General features: G+C 42.3%; 1 protein-coding gene across 2 annotated transcripts in view; it reads left to right on the forward strand.

The window, feature by feature from the left end:
• The window catches only part of fam110b (family with sequence similarity 110 member B), a 72,247-nt gene that overhangs the window by 49,332 nt on the left and 893 nt on the right, over window positions 1-22,022 (forward strand). Inside the window, exons 2-5 of one of the 2 annotated variants that reach the window (XM_063462855.1) lie at window positions 10,083-10,676; window positions 12,259-12,662; window positions 14,153-14,188; window positions 15,704-21,814. In XM_063462855.1, coding sequence (XP_063318925.1) covers window positions 10,554-10,676; window positions 12,259-12,662; window positions 14,153-14,188; window positions 15,704-16,613 — 1,473 coding nt within the window. In that variant the 5' untranslated portion in view covers window positions 10,083-10,553 and the 3' untranslated portion in view covers window positions 16,614-21,814. The remainder of the gene's footprint in view (window positions 1-10,082; window positions 10,677-12,258; window positions 12,663-14,152; window positions 14,189-15,703; window positions 21,815-22,022) is intronic. The other variant, XM_063462856.1, reaches the window with a different exon arrangement.

The following is a 22,022-nucleotide window of genomic DNA, read 5'->3' on the forward strand; positions in this document are numbered from 1 at the left end:
AAGATACTTGAACAACAGGTGATTATTGTGTATATAAAACCCCTTTGTAAACCATGTTCACCGAAGTCTATTTACCAACATACATAAAGATATTACACATATTACACACGGAAACATTGGAAATCAGTTTTGGCAGGCGAACACTTTTTTGGCACAACGCCGGCAATGATTCAATTATCCGTGTAATTAGCTAAGTAATTCCTAAATGCGTGTAGATTAAAGGAAATTATTTTACCTGGATATGATTGTCTCTGATGATCCTAAGGTACAAAACATGCGGCCGACGAAGATAAGGTTTTTCTAGCTCCTCGAGAATTAAAATTGTCCAAACAACGGAGCGACATTTCTGGGTCCATTTTAAAGTTTTCGCGCTGTGGCGCTAGCGATGGAAAACACGCAAGTAAGGGCGGAGTTGAAGGCTAGGAGGCTGTCCACAGCCCATATGTTACGTTGGATACTCATTGTTTGTTCAATAAAGTTTCTATGGAGAAAAAAAGGGGGCTGTCCACAGCCGCTCACTTCCTGACTACCCGTCCGTCTAAGGACACTACCTTGTGACGTAGGTAGGTAGTGTCCTTATGAGCATCCTTCCCCTGAATTCGGACACAGCACATCTGTGACGGAGAACTCATCTCTCCTGGTGTTCTGCAAGGAAACAATCATATTCTTTTGAACACCAACTTATTTGCTTTCTTAAAACATGTTTTTTCTGCATTTGCTATTGTACAGCCCCCAATTTAGACAGTCTGGATAGCCATGACCACCACCTGACACACATTCATGTCACAAAAGCATAATTTTAAAAAGGGCTATGCAAATGTGTCAACTAACTTTTCATTGTGATGATCTGCAGAATAATTTGGGCACAAAACAAATTTTACTGTTACTTTACTGTAATTTTATACAGTTAATTAATAATTAATAATTTGGACAAAGAGACATTTGTTTCAAAATGGAGGACTTTGAAAAAGAAAAGGACATAAAATCCCTCTCCTCATAGATAAGGTCATTAATAACCGGGCCCATCTAATCTTAAAGACTTCATAGTACCGTGTCACCCTTATAGAGCACTTCTATAAGGGATAGGGTTAGGGGGGGTCTGACCAAAGTTGAGATTATAGAAGGCTATTTGGAATAGCATGGGGAGCAGCTGTACTGCTTACCCTTTCAAATATAGAACACATTTAATATTGATCTAATCTGGTTTGATAGCATTGTTTAAATGATACTGTGCACAATATTTATTCATACTGATCACTGTTAGAACTACATGACTACATTTGGGACTATATCCTCACAATAAAGGCCTATGACTACGGAGGTGAGCAAAGGTGCCAGGGCCTGCTGATTGGTGCTTGCAGCTTAATTCAAATTGGGGAATAAGAAAATCAGGGTTTGTTTGTTTTGTTTTTTGACTTCAGTTTTAAATAAGAACCACATTAACTTCAATAATTGCTTCCTCCAAACCATCAACGTGTCTTTTAGACCCCATTCCTACAAAACTGCTCAAAGAAGTCCTGCCATTAATTAATGCTTCAATCTTAAATATAATCAACCTATCTCTAATAATCAGCTATGTACCACAGGCCTTCAAGCTGGCTGTAGTTAAACCTTTACTTAAAAAGCATCTCTAGACCCAGCTGTCTTAGCTAATTATAGGCCAATCTCCAACCTTCCTTTCATATCAAACATCCTTGAAAGAGTAGTTGTCAAACAGCTAACAGATCATCTGCAGAGGAATGGCTTATTTGAAGAGTTTCAGTCAGGTTTCAGAGCTCATCACAGCACAGAAACAGCTTTAGTGAAGGTTACAAATGATCTTCTTATGGCCTCTGACAGTGGACTCATCTCTGTGCTTGTCCTGCTAGACCTCAGTGCAGCGTTCGATACTGTCGACCATAATAACCTATTAGAGCGATTAGAACATGCTGTAGGTATTACAGGTACTGCACTGCAGTGGTTTGTATCATATCTATCTAATAGACTCCAATTTGTTCATGTAAATGGAGAGTCCTCTTCACACACTGAGGTTAATTATGGAGTTCCACAGGGTTCAGTGCTAGGACCAATTCTGTTTACATTATACATGCTTCCCTTAGGCAGCATCATTAGAAGACATAGCGTACATCTTTACTGCTATGCTGATGACACCCAGCTCTATCTGTCCATGAAGCCAGATAACACACACCAATTAGTTAAACTGCAGGAATGTCTTAAAGACATAAAGACCTGGATGGCCGCTAACTTTATGCTTCTTAATTCAGATCAAACTGAGGTTATTGTACTCGGCCCTGAAAATCTTAGAAATATGGTATCTAACCAGATTCTTACTCTGGATGGCATTACCTTGGCCTCCAGTAACACTGTCGCCAAAGTGCTTGCTCATAGGGGGTCATATGACTGTTGGGTTTTTCTCTGTATCTATTATTGTACGATCTACTGTACAATATAAAGCGCCTTGAGGCGACTGCTGTTGTGATTTGGCGCTATATAAATAAAATTGAATTGAATTGAACATTTGCCACCGAAAGAAAATCAGACTTCTTTTTTTTTCTCTACTCTGTATTTTGTCTCTTTGACAGCATAAAAGATGAACAGAAATGGGACTGCGATATTGGGGTGACAGTTCTCCAACATTTAATTCTGGGACATTATGGCCTTTATATAGTCTCCATTCCCACCAGTTCGATTCGAAGGCATCCATTTGGATTCGTAATAGAAATGTCAGTTTCTCCATTTTATAAATGTCCTCCATTATTTCCATCCATTGTTTTACTTCCGGTGATTCTTTTTTCAGCTAGTTCTTTGTAATAACTTTCTTAACAGCGATAGTCATTATTTTAAAGATATAGATGTCCTTTTTTTTTAAATCATACCTTCTGGGATCAGGCCAAGGTATAAAACCTGTGGAAGTTCACACTGAAGAAGCCCATCTATCAGCTCGCCAACATCTGACCAGAATGGTTGTAGTCTATCACATGACCAAAAGACGTGTGGGTGATTGGCGATAATGTGACCACATTCTCTCCAACATTGTTGTTTTGCTTTACCTTGTTTGCTTTTAATATGAAGTGTAATAAAATATCAAATTCTTCCATCCAAATTCTCTCCTGCTTCTGGAGCTGGTGGGACTGAACTGTGTTTTGCACATCAAATGCCAATCACTCTCTGAAATTTTCCGTTGCATTTCTCTTTCCCGTTTGATTTTTACATAGTATGAATTGTTCCCATTGTATTATTAAATACAATTGTTAAGTTTAGAAACTGCTGTAGATGGCACCTGTTTAATAGAATTCCACATCATCTTCATCAGCATACTACAGTTAACTGGTAGCTGTGGTTTGACCTGAGTGTCATAGGGGGTGTCCAAATTCATGGGCTGCATCCTCCTGAGGCCGCATTTGTAGGCCGATTACATCACAGCGACGCGACGAAGGCTGTCCAAATTCGTAGACTCCTCCGAACGCAGCCTCCTTTTCTCCAAATTTGAAGGATGGGTCGGGTGTGTCCTTCGTGGCCCACCTTATCCCAGAATTCATAGCACGGCTCAGCCAATTCCAGTTTTCAACAATGTCGGCCGCTACTAAGTTTTTAATATTACTCTTATTACTCTTTCTGGGTCACAAAATAAACTTTTAACATATTTTCAGGCGAGAATGTAGCTGTTGGTTGTCAGTTTATCAAGATATCACATATTTGCAAAAGTGCTCCAACGTTTTCGGAGACGTCTGTTACCCACCAGCTCGATAGCTAGCCGGGAGCTCGAGGGTCACTGGAGCCGCCGAGAACAGCAAACTCCCGGCACATCATTTTCAGATCACCGCGGTCTTTCGCTACTCAGGTTAAACGTAATATATAAGTCACTTAGATAACCTAAAAATGTTAATGTTTGGCTTTTTTCAGTGTTTTATTTGTTAGTGAGTAAATCGGTTTGGCTGAGATTAAAGTTATTAGATTAGATTAGATAAAATAAAACTTTATTAATCCCCCGAGTGGTTTTCACACAGCTGAATAAACATCAAACAGAAAAATGATTAAACAGAAGTGTGAGATGGTCGAGAATTTACACCAGTGTCCTGTTATATTTTAGATAGCAAGGAGCAGATGGCCGAGTTTATTAAACTCCACCGAGACAGCGGTGACGCAAATCTGAAGGCTAGACTGTCCTATTTCACAGCCGTTTACTTCCGGCCTACCCGACCTTCTGAGGACCCGGCCCACGTAGACCGCGAAGGCCGGGTCCTCAGGAGGATGCAGCCCATGAATTTGGACACGACTATAGAAGTGTCTGCAGATTCTGGAACAAGTCTTTATTTTCTATTTTAAATTCTTTCTTTTTTTTTACTTTTTCCAATAACTTAAAGGTATTTCCATCAGCCACACTGCCTATTGCTGTTATGCCTCTGTCGGTCCACTTGTAAAAGTCTGGTCAGTCTCTCCTGGTGTGTGAAGGCCACAGCAGCAGATGGCACTCTCCCTCCAGTTCATATCTCTTTACTATCTCTGTCCATACTGCCAGTGTTTCTGTTACAGTTATGTTATCCTCTTCCTGGGGTCTGATATATTTCTTTCATATTTTGGCCTGAGGTGGAACTCTGGAAGTGGAAGTCTGAAGAGCACCAACACACGATTTATCTCATTTGGGCGGACTAAAAACGTTATCTTAAATTCGGTAAAGAGAGTCCTCTGTGCTCCTTCTCTAACTGCAAAGTTTTGAATTAAACCCTTGGCCTGCCTGATATTTATATAATATATAATATGTGCATCCGCTGCAGCTGCGTGTGTAAGTCGAAAGTGCGAACATGTGGCCGGGTGTCTCGTGCCCCAATCGTGGGTTTCGGCATCACTGTAAACGATGTACGACAGACCCGACCACATGTTCGCACTTTTCAGTACACTTCTTATTGCGGCTGTCGACTTACACACACGCGGCTGCAGCTTTTCAGCGGACGCAGCGGATGCGCATATTATTAAATAGTATATTAAATTTCTTTGTTGTGCCGTAAAAGTGATTCTGATGTTCAACATTAGTTCTGCATGACTTTTCTGCGAGGTTCACAAGTGTGTGGTGGGGCGCGCCACACACTTTGAGAACCACTGCTCTAATGTCACTGTTTTGCCTGATTTCTTGGGCCAAGGGTTCAGTGAACAAGACAAACAACGAGGGGCTTAAACAGCAAGTGTAGCGGCTCTTTTGGGATTACTGGGATGACAACTTCCCTGAGGGCTGGATAGTAGCCTTAAGTGTCCAGTTAAAGGAAAAGCCCCGTCACTCCCGGAGCTTTTGTTTGCCTTCAGTTTGCTAACGTTGTCCAATTCCTTCATAGATGTTAATGCTTTGCTCAGGTTTGTGTCTGTTGTTGGAAGGTCCAATTTGAACAAGTAGTTTTGGATTTCAGTCACATTTGAATCAGTAGGTGTGGAGCACAGCATCTCATAGGCATTTTTAAAGATTGTTTGAATCATCTCTGGGTCGAGTGTAAATTCATTAGTAGATGGGTCTCTAATTTTATGTATTGAGTGTTTAGTTCTTTGTGTTCTAAGGCGCATCGCTAGAATTTGTGTTGCTTTTGATCTCGATTCATAAAATGTTTGTTTAGCATGTTCTTTCCCAGTTCTTCACATGTGTTTTTTGTCCAGGGTATGTTTTATTATTCTTATTTCTTTTGATAATTCCTCACTCCGGTCAGTTTGGTGTTGCCTAGTTCCTAGTTCCCTAGTTCCCTTTTTTTAAATTGTCATATTCGACTCTAGAAATCAGTTTACCTCTTGTAATGGAAATTCCTTTATTTAATGTATTGATCACTTTGGTAATAGTAATATCACTTTCTCACTTACAGTGGCTTGCAAAAGTATTCGGCCCCCTTGAACTTTCCCACATTTTGTCACATTACAGCCACAAACATGAATCAATTTTATTGGAATTCCACGTGAAAGACCAATACAAAGTGGTGTACACGTGAGAAGTGGAACGAAAATCATACATGATTCCAAACATTTTTTACAAATAAATAACTGCAAAGTGGGGTGTGTGTAATTATTCAGCCCCTTTGGTCTGAGTGCAGTCAGTTGCCCATAGACATTGCCTGATGAGTGCTAATGATTAAATAGAGTGCACCTGTGTGTAATCTAATGTCAGTACAAATACAGCTGCTCTGTGACGGCCTCAGAGGTTGTCTAAGAGAATATTGGGAGCAACAACACCATGAAGTCCAAAGAACACACCAGACAGGTCAGGGATAAAGTTATTGAGAAATTTAAAGCTTAGGCTACAAAAAGATTTCCCAAGCCTTGAACATCCCACGGAGCACTGTTCAAGCCATCATTCAGAAATGGAAGGAGTCTGGCACAACTGTAAACCTACCAAGACAAGGCCGTCCACCTAAACTCACAGGCCGAACAAGGAGAGCGCTGATCAGAAATGCAGCCAAGAGGCCCATGGTGACTCTGGACGAGCTGCAGAGATCTACAGCTCAGGTGGGGGAATCTGTCCATAGGACAACTATTAGTCGTGCACTGCACAAAGTTGGCCTTTATGGAAGAGTGGCAAGAAGAAAGCCATTGTTAACAGAAAACCATAAGAAGTCCCGTTTGCAGTTTGCCACAAGCCATGTGGGGGACACAGCAAACATGTGGAAGAAGGTGCTCTGGTCAGATGAGACCAAAATGCAAAACGCTATGTGTGGCAGAAAACTAACACTGCACATCACTCTGAACACACCATCCCTACTGTCAAATATGGTGGTGGCAGCATCATGCTCTGGGGGTGCTTCTCTTCAGCAGGGACAGGGAAGCTGGTCAGAGTTGATGGGAAGATGGATGGAGCCAAATACAGGGCAACCTTGGAAGAAAACCTCTTGGAGTCTGCAAAAGACTTGAGACTGGGGCGGAGGTTCACCTTCCAGCAGGACAACGACCCTAAACATAAAGCCAGGGCAACAATGGAATGGTTTAAAACAAAACACATCCATGTGTTAGAATGGCCCAGTCAAAGTCCAGATCTAAATCCAATCCAGAATCTGTGGCAAGATCTGAAACCTGCTGTTCACAAACGCTGTCCATCTAATCTGACTGAGCTGGAGCTGTTTTGCAAAGAAGAATGGGCAATGATTTCAGTCTGTAGATGTGCAAAGCTGGTAGAGACATACCCTAAAAGACTGGCAGCTGGAATTGCAGCAAAAGGTGGTTCTACAAAGTATTGACTCAGGGGGCTGAATAATTACGCACACCCCACTTTGCAGTTATTTATTTGTAAAAAATGTTTGGAATCATGTCTGATTTTCGTTCCACTTCTCACGTGTACACCACTTTGTATTGGTCTTTTATGTGGAATTCCAATAAAATTGATTCATGTTTGTGGCTGTAATGTGACAAAATGTGGAAAAGTTCAAGGGGGCCGAATACTTTTGCAAGCCACTGTAGTTATATACATATAGGATAGCATCGCATGTGTTCTACACACACACAGTGGGGCATTGTAAGTTCATGGGAGACGTTAAACAGATGGTGAGGCTCCTTCCCTTATCAGGGAGGATTCGAGAGGTAAATCTCTGGGTGACGGCTAAGTGAAAAACAAGGGCACATCTCTCTGTTTAAAGGAAAGGTTTCAAGGAGGGAGCTGAGGGTATAGGCTCATGCGATGGGACAATATGTAAGAGGTGTGGAATGTTTTTGTCCACCCCTGTATTTAAAGAAACGCTTTGTTTTTCATTGTTAGAGACCACTTTGGTGTTTGACAATGTGATTAAACCAGATGCTCATCAGTGTTTGCAGTTTATGTTAAAACTTCCACAGCACTCTCATTATACCCTTAACCGTATCCCAGACTATTGTGGGTTCCACTTCATTATCTTTGTTTAAATTATTACACTCTCGAATTTCTTTCTTTATTTCCTGCACTATTGTTTTTTTGTTCAAAATTCCAGTGTTTAGTTTCTGTTGGGTCCTTCGTTTTAAGTCTTCCAGGTTAACTGTCAGGTGAATGGTGTTATGATCTGATGTGTCAGCTGTCCCAATTGTACAATCTGAGACCGTCTGTCTGTCTGTAGTGTTCATCAGGAAATAGTCAGTTCTGGAATAGACCTTGTGAGTTGCAGAGTAATGTGTAAAGTCTTTTTCTTCTGGATGGAAATCCCTCAGCACCTCAAATAGTCCACTTTCCTTAATTTTTTAAAACATTTCCACATTTTTAGACACAGTATGTTGTGTGTATGCTGTCCAGTGCTCGTTGTAGTTTGATATAATATTCCAGTCTCCTGCCCAGACCAAAATACCTTCACTCAAGGAGATTATTTGATCAAAAACAAGCCTGAGACATTTCAGGTCACTCTCTGGAGGTGCGTCTATATTGACTAGGGTGACCACAGTGCTGTTGATTCTGCCTTTAACAATGACATATCTACCATCTTTATTGGCTTCCACTTTCATCACTTCAAAATTGACGCGGTTAAATATTAGTGTAATAACCCCCCTCCTTCTGCTATTCTTACATGAACTGCAGAAAGAGTTTATATAGCCTAGCTTCTCATCTTCTCATGTTCGTTTTTCATGTGTGTTTCTAGGAGAAACTGCTCTTGCCTTTTTCAGTTTTGCAGTGACTTTACTCCTTTTTATAGGATTGCCAAGACCATTAACATTCCAACAGTCAGCCCTATAAACAAAAATGATACTCTATAAGAGTCCAGAACTGTAATAGAACACCCAACAGGGAAGAAGACCAAATAATACTGTGAACTCCAATGGTGGGGCAGATAACTGTCCTCCTCCATAACCCTGCTGGTGGGTCATGGGAAAGGCCTGTCGTAAAGACAGGGCCCTACGCTGGAGGCTAGTGATGAAACAAGCACCATCCTATTTGTCCAGCGCTCTTAATTTCGAAAGCTGCTCCCAGCTATAATCATCTGAAGCAAATTTACATCTGACCCGTTGTTGTTCCCACACCACACCATCGTAGTCATTCCGGGGTGCTCCTTTCGAATATCCAGAGTTTTTCTTTGGCTCTCCCTGCAGCTATAGATCAGCCTTCCTTCTGGCTCTTTTCCAGGCATTGCCATTTTAGTAGCTCCTTCAGTCTGGTCGCAGCTGAGGCATCCTCCTCCCTCGGAGCGGATACCACTACGCTGAAGCTGCGTCTCTTTAGTTCCAGCCCTGCTTCGTGTGCGTTGCTGTAGGATCGGATTCCGTTGTCACAGTCGATTCTCTTATTAGTGTAGGGGGTCTGTAAACGAATGCCTTTCTCCTTTAGTGCCTTCTTTATCCCGTTGTAGTCTCTACGTTTTGAATAATCTCTGCTGCATAATCATGGTCGAAGAACAGCGTTTGGTTTCAGGATATTAGCTAAACAGAAAGGCACAACTAGTAATTCAATGAAAATAAAAAGAGAAGAAATTCTGAAAACAGAAAGCTTTTTGGAAGGCAAAGGTTTTCCCATCGGTGCTTGATAGAGGATTTCAGCTGCTCAGTCATCCAGGACTGTTGTTGTGTTACAGTGGTCCCAATGTTTTCGGTGGGTGACAGGTAAACCAGCAGTCTGTAATATGGAGCCATGCTGCTGTACATCAGGAGTGTGGTCTGACACTGAATTTCTGAAGTAATCAAGACTTTTCCAGAAGAAGACGTCTGGGTACCAACATGTGTTGCTTTAACACCCCCAAAGATCTTCTAAGCTACTCGTGTTGTGCAAAATGCTAGCTTTGAACTGTGCGTGGACAGTGGGCCCACTGTGGCTCACAGCATGACAAGTGTACTTGACCAAGATATTGAATCCTAAACTGTCCCTGGTGCAGCCATCAGTTTGTGTGACTGATGAAATGCCCAAAATAAGCACCTTGTGTTTGAACAAATGTATTTTACAGATTGGATGAAGGCAACAACGTTTTAAGATGTTTATATAACTGTTGTCACTTTTAATGTTGTGTAGCTTGTTGTTGGTGTGATGACAAACTATTCATGACACCTTGCAGGGACTTCCTCTGTGGTATGGTCCTGGCTATTCCTGCTATTGTTGCTAGGTGCATGTCAGTGTGTTACCCTAATCTGATTGGCTTTTGTCTTTCTTTCTTCTTTTTTTTAACCTCTTTCAGATCGTGTGGTGAACTGAAAAGAACGCTGAAGCAAAGGTGGAGAGCAGCAGGACTTTGGTCTCCTGCTGTCCCGTGTTTTTGCTGGAAACCCCCATCCAATTCTCTCACTGCCCAGTACCACACTCCTACTGTTCCTTCTGTTCGTTCACTCTCCTTCTATCATCTATCTGCCCATCTTGCTCGACAAATAGTTTAACAGAATCCAAGCGCCAAAAACTAGGAGACCATCTCAGCTGTTTCTGTAGAAGCACTGCTAATAGAAAGAACACAAGTGGATGTAACTGCCCCCACCCACAGAGTTTGGTTCAGTCCCACGGGCGATGAGACGAGCCAGGAGCTTCATCTTTCTCTAGACACTTTCTTCTACACCTTCTGTCTTCATGCTTTGGGGGTCCTCAGGTGCCCCCACCCCGTGTCGACCCCCCCACACCCGTTGCCACCACGGCAGACCACCCCAATCGCCTTGTTGCCATGCCGACAGAGACACTGACTCCAGCCCTGCCAGATAGCAAGGCTGCTGGCCCTGCAACGCCCTTCAGTTCCACTGTACCCCTCCGCATCCTCAACAAGGGCCCCGAGTACTTCAGGAGACAGGTACTGTGTGTGTTAGGATGTACATAGATCTGTTCAGGTAAATGTTGGATTGAACTGAAGCGTCAGAGGACATAACTTTAAGCGTTTTGCCCACAAAATTCCAGGGTCGAGCTCATTTGTATAACCAATATAATTCCATAATAATCGGTCATTTGTGAGTCGTATAATACCGTGTTTTAATAACCACTGATCAAAATGCCTGTACCATTTGTGACTGTATTGTACAGTGAAACTTGTCTTAAAAAGAACTAGCTAGCTCTTTACAATGCAATTAATATCCTGTTGTTGTAACACCCACTGTACCATTGTCAGAAAAAGTTGTCCATCCATTTGGAACTAACACTGGTCTTAATCCACGTCACAGTTAGAGTTGTATGAAGTATTGCTGTGCTCCTGCTGACGGGGCTCCATCGTCTGTTGCTGATCATGTAGGCTGTCACTGTTGCCGTCAAGTTGCTCGTAGACTTTTCTCAACTTTAATCAAGAATTTTAAGAGAAGCAACATTAGACATAATTAGATATATGCCTATGGTGTTGTTGTAGTCACAGCTGTTGCCTGCTAACTTAGTGATGACTTAACAGACAGATAATTGGATATTATCCAGGCTTGGGGCTGAAACTGGGAATACACTGCCTTGTGTGCGTGCCTGTGCCTTGGCTGCGTTTGTGGCTATCGGGTGTTGTTGTTGTGAACCATGCAACACAATTGCAACAACTTTTACATGACTTTAGAAGCCTTGTAGATATGCACTTAGCTGTAAATGTTTAAAATGTGGGAGCTTGTTGCAAATTTAGGGCTAAGATATCTGTGAGAAACTCAGAAAGTCGTAAATATAAATAAGCATAGAATAGAATTGTGTAATGGCAAAGGTGACAGTTAACCTGCCCCGATCACCAAAGAGCCATTATCTTGTTTCAGTTCCATATGCACATCAGAGTTGGAGCTGTGTGCTGTCGTTTTTCTTGTTCCTGTAATGTTCATCACCTCTGCACTCTTCCTTTAAAATGCCGAGGCGAGCCAGAGAATCCGTAAAGATGCGAAGCTGTGCCTGCATAGTACAAATATAACATGCTGGGGAAAAAGGTTTTTAAAGCTTTTTCTAAGGCAAAGTTGCCAAATTTTAAAGCATTTTTTATAACATTTGCTGATTCTGTACATACAGTGCTGCATAGGTGAGACGTGCTTGTAGAAAGACTTTGGTAAAAATCAGGATGTATCAGTGTCTGTTTCTATAGTATCCAAACTTTATGTGATGCAAATGGGAAAAAAGATGAATGGATACATTTCCAATGCTCACTCGTTTGTATCCCAACATTAGGCAGTGTAACACTTCCTGACTTTATGAACTCATGAATCTATTCCGAGATGATCTGCAGCTGCATCACCAAATGAACGGGGTTGTATCATGTTTGTCTCCTATCACTTGTTTCAGACAAGGAGTAAGAAGAATACAATAACAGATTTTTAAAAAAACACACAGAAATAACCCAAAACAACTCGATTCCTACCCCTGCTGCACATATATAGAATAAGGTAAGGGACTGATTCAGTGCCATCTCTCTTTTTTAACCTGTGTCTCAGGTGGAACCAAACCCTAAGCGCCTCAGTGCTGTTGAAAGACTAGAAGCTGATAAGGCCAAGTATGTCAAGAGCCAGGAAGTCATCAATGCCAAGCAGGAGCCAATCAAACCACCTGTGCTTGTTAAACCACCTGCTGGCCATCCCCTGCTATCCAAGAGAGGTTCTGGCATCGGTGGAGGAGGCAGTGGAGGCGGGTTACCTTTCAAAGCATCCAATAACAATGCCAAGTCAGACACGTGTGCAACAAGCTGTGGCAGCATCAAACGGGAGAATTTAAACCTAGAGATCCTAAAAAATCTGCTAAACTCATCGTCTTCTTCAGCAGCAGGATCTGGAGGTGGAGCTAAGAGTGCTGTGCATATGAGGTCAACAGGTGGAATGCCCAGGAGTTGGACACCATCGGGGTAAAATAATATACTTTTATCTTGTGTACATATGTAATCAATAATTATGTGGTGCTCAAATATCTCCATTCAGAAAGGTTTCTCTAAATGTGTTACTTTGAGTGTAACTTGGTAATGTATGTTATATTTGGTACAGTCCTGTGAAAAGCTATATACAACCTCACTGCTGTCCAGTTAATCACAAGCATTTGATTAACTGATCATCAAGTGTGACCACAGCTGTAAAATCAGAGGTTTTGGCAGTTTGCTAGTCTGCAGCAGTCAGGTGTGTTAACACAATGCCACAGTCTTCCCAGGAGTGCACGTTCCAGCAAATTCCCCCAGGTCAGACCATGCAGCCTTCAGAGAAACTGCAAAAAGCCCACGAGCTACACGTCAGACTCTGCAGGCCTCAGTTAGCAGGCGGTTATTTGTCCAAGGTAGGCTTGGATAGCATGGGGGGTCTAGCCTAGGGACCCTTACTGGATACAGATGCCCAGGTCGGGAATCAAACCCCTGACATGAAGTTCCAAAGGCGTGTAGTGTTTACCTCCAGGTGAAGCAGAGAAAGTGCTGATAGGGATAGATCTACCATCTTTCTGATTGGTAGATGACGTGCTCTACCACCTGAGACATGACCGCCTCCAGCAAAACTGGAGAAACTCTGACTGAAAGAAGTAAAAGAGTTGTGTCCAAAGAGGAAGCCTGAAAAGGCACAGCTTTCCAAAGTGTTTCCACTGCTGTGAGAACAGTTTTAAAAAAAATATTAATAATGAAAAATCAAAGCTCCAGCTCGAAAAAGCTTCTGAAAATAGTTTCTGCTAAGATGCTCACTGTGGCTAAGTTAAAAAAAAAAAGTCTGGAGGTCAATGTTGATATGCAAAAAGAGAAAAATATGACAAGCAAAATAAGAAAGCAGGTGAGTGACAAGCAGGAAGTGAAGTGTCAGCCTGAGATAAGTGGCTCGCTGCAGTGAAGACAAATGTGGCTTCTGGTGAATTCGAAACCTATAAATAATGACCAAAAGACAGCCAGGCCATCATAACTTGTTTGTATGCACTTTAAAAATGTGTTCATGAAGCGCAAACAAAGTCAGCTAGAAAAATATTGATAAATAACCAGCATTTGTACGTGTAACGTTTGTATACACGATTTACGTACAGATTTTTGTGTACTCGCGATTCAGTTTGGTTTAATGTCCTATGAACAGACGAGACCAAAGTGGAGATGTACAGCAGCATCTCTACTTTGATTTAAGAGAAAAACCAAACGGCACAAACCTCTCACACCAACTGTCAGCATGGCGGTGGTGGGATGATGATTTGAGCGCCTCACACTCACTGAGACCCACAGATGAAGACGATGAAGTACGATTTAGACCAGGCTGTCGCAGGAAACTGATAGACAAGCCTTGAAACTGAAAACTGCTTTTGCTATTACTGATGATAATAAGAAGAATCATTTTAATTATACTAATGAAATGATTTCCGTTGTTGCTGAATGTCTTACAGTTTCATTTCCCAGAGATGCTGGAGAATCTCAATTTTGTGAGTTTTTTTGTCTTGTTCTGATAGAAATGATACCTGGTTTCTGTTTTTATTAGCTCAAGCTTTGCTGCTTTCTTGGTGAATTACTTTTTTTTCCTGTCTCGTCACTGCAGTCATCACTACAACTTTCTGGCTTCCTCCTCTGATAGTTTCAGGTTCAGTCAAACTTTGTCCTTCTTTTTTCCCTCAGCGGTGCAGGCTTCTGTCTTACAGCATCATTACCTCTTTCTCCACTTTGGCTGTTGGTTTAGTTTAGTTGTAAGAACAAAATAGGTTGGTGGGCACGTTTCAAGAATCCTGATATTTCTTGCGAAATATTAGTGATAAGGCCCAGTTATCCCAATCACAGAAACAACTCTCTATCAGAATGACTGGGCCACTGCAGATGCTTGATTCTTTTCCTCAACCTGACTGAAAAGCTGTGGACAGACCTTAACCTAGCTGAGCACAAACAAAGATCCAAAAACCTCAATGACTTGTAAAGAAGAGGGAGACAGAATGTGAGAGACCGATAAAACCATAAAGAAAACGACTACTTCAGCTATGGCTGCTCAAGGTGGTTCAGTTTAGTTTTCACAGGACTGCTGCTGAAAAAGGAAGTTTACTCAACTGACTACAAAAAATATTTTTCCTTTTTATTGCTCCTTGATATGACGATTGTTTGTTTTGTTTTTTTAAAGGTATGTTATATTGTACACCAGAATAATGGTTTCAACACTTGCTTTAGAATCTTCTGGTTTGAAGTGTTTCTTCAGTATTTAAGTGATCTAGTGACAGTCGTCAGTATTTCTACTGCTACACAGTAAACAATATTTGCTGATAATAACTTATTTTCCAAATTGTAAATAAATCAGGTATAAAACGGTGCTCATGTTGCTGCCATGATGTAACTCGGTTTAATACATTAACGCAAACTTTACATGATCACATCAGGGCGTCTCTTTCTTTGGCCTCCAAACAGTGAAAAGTCAGTTCATTTGGGCGAGCAGGATTTGGCTATGAGCGCATTCAGCAGCATGCGTGTGCTAAACGGCAGTAGCATGCACAAAGCAGACACTTTGAAATTACGTGACAGAACTTTAGATAATGTTTATTTTACTCTGAACTTTTGAAATAAATATAGTTCTATACTCCACTGTCAATGCTAATCCACATGGTGACATCAGCCCAGACTGACTCGGCTGTCCACAGATGGTACCTATTTAACGTAGCCAAATACTGTAAGAGCTGTGGGCGGTGATAACATTCAGCTGTGCGGTCACGGATTCTCTTTAGTACCAGGAGGTTCCAACACCAAAAGCGGGGCTTGCTCTGGTGCACATCATAAGTAAATCTAGCTCTGTGCTTAACAGCAACCGCTCAGTTGGCTAGTGTTCATTAACTTGGCTGCTGATGGTGGTGGTTTATAAAGGCAAATTTTCAAAAGCTAAGCTACCATCCAAATACTTGTGTCTGTGTCTTTATTTAGTTTGTGCTGGACTCCTTGGATTTTAGCTTTCTGTTTTCTGCTCCTAGGATGCCGTTAACCTATCGGTCTACCATGACTCTTAACGAACAACCGCCCGACTCGACTCCCAGTCCCAGCACCTCACACTCCCTCCGATCCTTCTCCCATTCACTGAAGGTTCCCCCGATCAACAGCGGGGGGCGTCGCAGTCCGCAACAGGGAGGAAACCTGAATCTCAGCAGACGAGTCCAAGATGAGAGAAGCGGCGAAGGAGGCTTTATGGATCGTTCTCGGTCCCCGCTGCCACCTCTGCTTACTTCCCACTCATCTTCCGACCTCCTACGGCTGTGCAACGGCAAGCCGCTCCGTACTGCACGATCCAGTAGCTCCTCAGCTCCGCCCCTCCCTCCAAAACCTAAACCTGCTTCCCTCCCTCCTCCTGCACTTTCTTTGTCACTGCCTCCCCCTCGTCCAGCCCCATCCCCCTCACCTTGTGACAACACCACCCCTCAGTCGCTACCTTGTGATCTTGGAGATCCTTCAAAAATGTTAGCTGATCCTAACCTCGAGCTAGAACCTGGTTCGTCAGTGGCACGTCGCGCCTCGCTGCACAGATCTAAATCAGACCTGTCAGACCGTTACGCCCGGGCTGGAGCTGACGTGGAACGCTTTTTTAACTACTGCGGACTTGACCCTGAGGAGCTGGAGGCGGTTGGTCCGGAGAACTTTGCACGGGCCAACTCGGATATCGTCAGTTTGAATTTCCGATCAGCTTCTATGATTTCCTCTGACTGCGACCGTTCTCGGCGATCTTCCAATGATGGTCTGTCAGATGGGGATGAGGGTGAGGACGAAGAGGAGGAGGCTGGGGAGCGTGTGCCATATGGCATTTCGGCTGTGGAGCGAAATGCAAGGGTCATTAAATGGCTATATAGCATTAAGCAGGCGAGAGAGTCACAGAAAGTGTCCCATGTTTAGAAGTGGAGGTTCTTTAGGCTAATGACAAACTGTCCTAATCTCTGAAGGAATCACTGGAGCGGCATTTCTCACAGATAAAGAGGCTGTTGTCTTATTGCTGAATGAAAACGTTTTCAACTGTGTGTAGCTGAATGAAAGAGGGAGGACTGCACAGGTGTAACCCAAGCAAGGTAAGGAAAGAGACAAAATAGTGTCTGAAGATTATAGAAAAGACAAAGACTGCAGTCCTCCAAAGTTTAGAACAAGAAAAACACCAAGAACAGAAAGAGGAAAAGCTAATTCAGTGCTTACTCTAGAGTGGCAGTTAACTGCTTCTCTGTGGACACTGTATGAACTGTTGTGTAAGCAACAGGAACAAAAGTGAAATGCACTACATTTGTCCAAGGATCCATAATGAGGATTCAAGAGGTTTCTCACAGAGGACATTTGGACTTGGCAGACATCAGTATGACTGACACTCTGTTAAATGTAGCCTTTGACACCTGCACTCATCGTCTTTGAAATGTTCCTCAGTCCACTTTTGTGCTCTTTCATGGTCACTTCCTCAGTAGGAAATAGTCGGCCAGTTGTAAGTGGTTGAACATCATCTTACCTCACAAATGCTGTCTGTTAGAAAAATAAAACTACAGGTTAACTGTCTTTAGCTAGCACAGAAATATTTTATACAGGCCTCAGTCTTGCTTACATTTATCGCTCATTACAGATACTTTAGATATGTTCTCCCTTTGGGACACTAAGAAACAAAAAAAACAAAAACCTAACCTCTGACCCTGTGACTAAGTTTGCATAGTAAATGTATACATGTGATAAACTGAAAGCTTAAACAACAAAGACCCTGCTAAGTGGGTTTGTGGATTTAGCATTAAATCAGCACTTTTCTTGGACGGAGGCAGCTGTCTTTCACACAATCTGCCTAAATTTGCACTCAATGCAGCGCATGTAGCTTATTGCTAAACCATTGGTGAATGACGTCACACTCGTTGTGGTTTGTCTAGCACCTCACAGAAGTTCTTCCTCACAGTACTTTTCTGATTGTTTGAGGTGATCAGCTCCCCAGTTTCCTGCTTTTTGCCTTATCAGAAACATCAGTAGCATCATTCACTTACAGTAATAGGGTTGCCAACTTTTTAGTTAACAAATACGGGACACTCTGGCATGCCAGAAGCACAATACACAACCAGCTGGGTGTAGTGCACATATGCACTGTATGTGACATTGCAGGTAATGGTCAATAAATGGGACATTTAAGGTGGACTAAGGGACAAACCAGTGTTTGCTCATTATACAGCTAAAACGGGGCAGTTGGCAACCCTAGACAGCAACACTGTGAGGTTTGGGTAACAGTGCAGTTAACAAATGGCCCCAATATTGTAAAATGCCTGTTGCTATTACCCACGGTTAAACAGCACATGAATTTTAAATAAAAAGTGAAAATCCTTATCAAGTAGCACTTGTTGCCATAACTTGAGTTGTCATTGTTCATAAGTTGGTGGAACGGAGTCATCGTCTGTGCTTTCCTACAGTAACAAGTCCAAATGTCCACTGTGAGAACAGCCTGCACGCGGTGCTGATGAGGCTGTTAAACACACCTTGTGAAAGGCGCCGCTGCAAACACGACTGAACTGTCAGAGCAAACTCGGTAAAATCACTTGATATTTGCGTAAAGTGACTGTTAAAGGATGGATTGATGACTTCGTCACTTGCCTCAGTGAAGTTGCTGCAAATTGTTGAAAAACTCTGAAATACAGACGGTGTTAGAGTTGCGAAATAAAGACATCGGAGCGGGTGGTGAGTGAGACATGAAGGAAAGCAAGGAACATGAAACAAAAACTAATGTCACAAACTCTAAGCATATTTATGTGGTTACACCATCAAATCTTTGGCCTTTATCACGAAATGTATCATTACGCTGCCATGTCAGCCAACAGGACATTTCAGCGGAGAGTTTAGGTGTCCTGTGGTGGGATATCTGTAGACGACATATTCAATTCAGGTGTATTTATTTAGCACCAGATCACAACAGCAGTCACCTCAAAGCACTTTACACTGTAAAGTGAAGAGCCTACAGTATTCTAGAGAAAACCATGACCTCTAGTTTCAATTTGAAAGCTTTTGATATAAGAGCCGTGGTTTTAATGGGAATTTCCCAACTACTTCTCCATCTTAAGGTCACAGAGGGTTGGAGCCTTTCCCCATTCAGACAGCCATTGTACCACTCAAGTCAAAATTAACTGTGGTAATGAACAGATTTCTTCAGTGAGGCTGCTTTCATGACGTAGGGTGACATCAACAGAAGTGTTAAAGTACCACACCTTGACTTCATGCTGCCAATGTCAGTGGGACTATTAAACAGACCACAACTACTGACTTTTCTTTGGTGGCACCCAAATAAACCAAACGTCCGGTGTTGAAGAAGCTGGAACAATCAGACCTGTAGATGTATCCACAGACGGTTCAAACGTTTATTGCAGTGGAAACCTAATGAGAATGTGAGTGAAGCTGTAGGACACCAAGACTCTCCTGTCGAAACAATGTTGGTACAAATAATCATGTGTCACCACGTGCAAAAACCTACACTGAAAGCAATATTATGCATACCGTATTGCAGTGCAGAACAGTGTATGAAGGTGTCAGACTGAAGTGTTGCTCACAATGATTGCACCCTGCAGCCACACACAGCTCCAGCAGTGCGTCTGCCACCCTGCGCTGACTCTCCATCTCTCTACTGTATCCAAACCCTCAGTCAGTCCATCACAGGAGGAAAGTCTTTCACTCTGCCTTTGTTTGCTCCTAATAATGACGGTGGCCGGATTACTGAGTTCCACACCACCCTTCACATCTGTCTGCAAGCCGCTGACATGTCTGAAGGCCTGAAGCCATATGGGTGTGAATGCAGTGCCTCAGCCAGCAGTTCCATCTACCCCACCGCCACCTCCTTTTAGCTCACTTACAGGTCTGCAAAGGTCCAAGCACCCTGCTGGCTTCACTTCACTGCCCCTCATACTGCACTGCAGATAGTGTTGGTGCTGTGGAAGCATAAACGTCTGAAACAGCTGGAGTCGGCTCTGCAACGTTAAATTGAATTTGGGTTGGGGGTGGGGGTAAGATGACTCACATGTTAGTTAAGCTCCCTATAAAGCCATCCACTTTCAAATGCAACCAAAAACAAGGTGCTTGCTCAAAGCACCTTCGTGCTTACTATCAGTGTCAGAAAAGAAATGCTTCACCTAATGGACACACAGCTGCTGCCAGGTGTTTTACAGCTTTGAATGTTTCATACTTACAGAACTCCAGGTGCAGCGTAGATGCAGTCATAAGTGAATGTAACTGATTTTCTTCGCATATGAAACATTTCTAAATGCACCTGTACATCACTGGTTAGCTGTTCACATAGTGCTCTCAGGTACAAGAACAAGTTCTTGTTTCCTGAAATGATGCACAGGGACGTGTCTTTGCTGAGCTGGAGCAGTTAGGGTCACAGTATAATGCTTGTTCTTCTGAGTAATTATGAACAAAGTGTATAGCTGTAATAATCTCAAAAACCCTCCAAACATCAAATTCTTGAAAATAGCACGTGCCTCGTGAAACACAAAAACTCAGTTCAGCTGCTAGGAAACAAGGAAACAAGTACCAGGAAAGCAGTGGTTTTCTCTGAGGACTGAGCATCATTCTCCCAGCAGCCTCTGCACCTTATAGGAGACGCAATGAGTTGTGTCATGAGTCCAAGTGTCAGTATGCCTTAAAAGGTTCTCGTCAGATCCCGAACCAGCGATTGGTTAGATGCTTGATTCTTCAGTCAATGAGCACACACTGCCAGCACAAGTGAAAATGGTAGTAAACATGAAAGCAACTGAAGATACCCACTTAACATTAGAAAGGATATAGGGAATAATTAGATGATGCTGAACAGTGATGTTGTCAGCATACTGAACATAAATATTACCTCTAAAAATGTCAAACTAGTGCTCTGAAAACATTTAAAAAAAGTCATGAAATTCATTGTTAAACTCTGAAACATACAAATGGACTGATTCTTATATAGCGCTTTTCTCTCAGTTTGGTTAGGAACATGCAGCGACAACACCCGATTATCAGCAGCAGGTTATATGGTTTGGATTAAAAGAAATGTTTAATAAGTCAAGGCATTGTTTTTAATGGCAAGCAGGGGAAACCCTCCAACTGCATGTATGCAAATGTGTGACACAATTAGCCCACTTCTCCTAAACCCGTTTTTACTAAGTTTTTGGTCTCAGTCACTAGTTTGATGTTTTAGTGAACACAATGTGATGCTTCCTGTGTAAAGGATAATTAACAGTGAAACAGGACACTCGTTACCATAGTCGTGCAGTGTCCGAGGGGCCAGGCTTCTGATGATTTAGGTTAACATAGACCCATTCACAATAGCAACAACCCCACCCCTAGCTCAGAGTTATTAGACAAAATACCAACCAAGTGATCCTAAAGTGTGTGGACACAGTTGTCATGAGTTGCAGGATGTTTAATGTTCCTAAGACAGTGGGTGTGAAGTGAAGCCAGCTGGAGGACTGGCCCTGTCCTGAGTCTGAGCATGTTCCTGACCCTTCATTTGCCTCACGTCTTCCCAGCATCCTTTGTGGAATCAAGCAAACCCTGCTGCTTCTCCCTGACAGCATGGTATGACAGCAGCGACATTGTGTGCCATTTTCACTTTTGTCGACATGATGTGCTTTTCCTTTGACTCCTAGACAGAAGGCTCTAGAGTGGTAATTGTTTTACTTTTCATTCAAAGTGTAAATATTGTAAGAAAATGTATATATTTGATTTTCAGAGGACAGTGTGTTGTGTTTCAGTTTTTTCTGTGTTATAAAAGACTGGGAACAAAGCTCTGCTGTTTTGCTGTTGCCCTCAAACAGAACTGTCTGATTGAGCTGGGCATGACTGTTTCAGTGTTGATCATGTTTTTTGATGTGGAAACTGTTACATTTTGCTTGATTGGGAGAAAAAAATTACAAAAATGTCTTCGTGTTTAGTTTCTTTTGCATTATTTCAATAAATGTCTTCTTTTCCCATGTCTTGCCGCTCATGTTTGTAAGTGTTGACCTGTTAAACTAAGATGGTGGAACCTGAACAGCGGCTGCTCTCTTCAGTCCAAACATGAACCTGGGCTGGCACAGACGACTGCTGTGATCTGGTGCTACAGATATGAACTGAACTTGTTCAAGGTGAAGGTTGTTAACTTCAAGTATTACAATGATCGGTTCAATACTAGCAACTCATAAATGATACAGCTGGGCTTTTTAACATAAATGGGAGTGACTACAAGAGATGAAATGATTTATTGTAAGAGTACAAAAATATGTCTCAAGATCTGATTGGACAAGGAATACTCTTGAGATCAAAGGTGTGCTTAATGTTACTGCAGAGGAGCTG

Source organism: Pelmatolapia mariae, linkage group LG18, assembly GCF_036321145.2.
Source record: "Pelmatolapia mariae isolate MD_Pm_ZW linkage group LG18, Pm_UMD_F_2, whole genome shotgun sequence".
Classification (NCBI taxonomy): Eukaryota; Metazoa; Chordata; class Actinopteri; order Cichliformes; family Cichlidae; genus Pelmatolapia; species Pelmatolapia mariae.